Below are 1,342 nucleotides of genomic sequence, written 5' to 3'. Positions count from 1 at the left end.
GAGTGTTAGCTTCTCATAAATATGGACAAATCAGTGTTCCATAACCATTTCAGTTTCTACTTTGCTTAAGGCTAGCTGCCACAGAGGTTATATCTCAGGAATTGTGGGCTCCCAGATGTGAAACTGGCCCCCAATAATCCTAAATTGTTGCTAGATAGAAAGTTGTATACTACTCACTGTAGCCCATTCCCTGCAAAAAGTACTTGAAGGCCTCGGTGAGCTTCCCAGGCTGGGGGGATAAAACAAGAGGGCATTAATCTTCACACAGACAGAGAGGCAGAATTAAATGGGTGTTTAAAAAAAAAATTTCCTTACCTGAACTACCTGGGGCAGTCCCCCACAGTCTGCCATCTAGAAAAGGAAAAATATGCAAGTCAGCTGGGACTTACCCTTAAGAGAATTGCTCTGAACACCCCAAGTCCTTTCAAACAGAACAAGATTGAATTCTAGGTTTTAACGTTTAACTGCAAGTCATACAAACATTTATAACCTTGGATGAAAATCTGATATCATTATTACATACTTATTTATCAATGAGACTGAAGCCCTGACTTTCAGGCCCATGGTGGGAATTTTCTGTTGAGGTTATAGTGAAGTTAACCACTATTCTCAACCATGAAAAGCACCTGAAGAATGTTCCTTTCAGAGCCCTCAAACAGTGTGACCCTAACTTCTCTGTGCATCGTGCTTTCCAAGTCCCATTTCAACTCTACATTATCTTTCCTCCATGAGTAAGGACACTCAGCCATCAGGAGCTGATACTGATTCAGCCGGCTCGCTCAGTCAGTTACTTTCCTCTAATAGCTGGGTTTGGTAATGCTGCTTTTCACTTCATAAACATTTACAGCTGGTTATTCTCATGCGTCCAAGGATTTCTAAGATATGGCTTCATTAGTGTGTGCTGGAATTACCTGAAGGACTTGTTAAAACTCAGATTCTTGGATTCCTGTCCCAGAGATTCTGATTTGATAGGTTTGGGGTATGGTTCACGATCATGCATTTCTGGCCGGGCGTGGTGGCTCACATCTGTAATCCCAGCACTTTGGGAGGCCGAGGCGGGGGGATCACCTGAGGTCAAGAGTTCCAGACCAGCCTGGCCAACATGGTGAAACTCCATCTCTACTAAAAATACAAAAATTGGCCGGGCGTGGTGGCTCACACCTGTAATCCCAGCGCTTTGGGAGGCCGAGGCAGGTGGATCACAAGGTCAGGAGATCGAGACCATCCTGGCTAACACGGTGAAACTCTGTCTCTACTAAAAATACAAAAAATTAGCTGTGTGGTGGCAGGCGCCTGTGGTCCCAGCTACTTGGGAGGCTGAGGCAGGAGAATGGCGTGAACC

The 1,342-nt window shown here is 44.9% G+C and overlaps 1 protein-coding gene across 1 annotated transcript in view; it reads right to left on the bottom strand.

Moving 5' to 3' along the window:
• NDRG3 (NDRG family member 3) overlaps positions 1–1,342 on the bottom strand; it is a 109,564-nt gene that overhangs the window by 5,827 nt on the left and 102,395 nt on the right. The window contains exons 13-14 of the mRNA XM_011929213.1: positions 316–351; positions 178–229 (exon numbers count right to left, since the gene is read on the bottom strand). Coding sequence (XP_011784603.1) covers positions 178–229; positions 316–351 — 88 coding nt within the window. The remainder of the gene's footprint in view (positions 1–177; positions 230–315; positions 352–1,342) is intronic.

The sequence above is a fragment of the Colobus angolensis genome, unplaced genomic scaffold (genome assembly GCF_000951035.1).
Source record: "Colobus angolensis palliatus isolate OR3802 unplaced genomic scaffold, Cang.pa_1.0 Scaffold8, whole genome shotgun sequence".
NCBI lineage: Eukaryota > Metazoa > Chordata > Mammalia > Primates > Cercopithecidae > Colobus > Colobus angolensis.
This window is presented reverse-complemented; position numbering and strand designations above follow the sequence as displayed.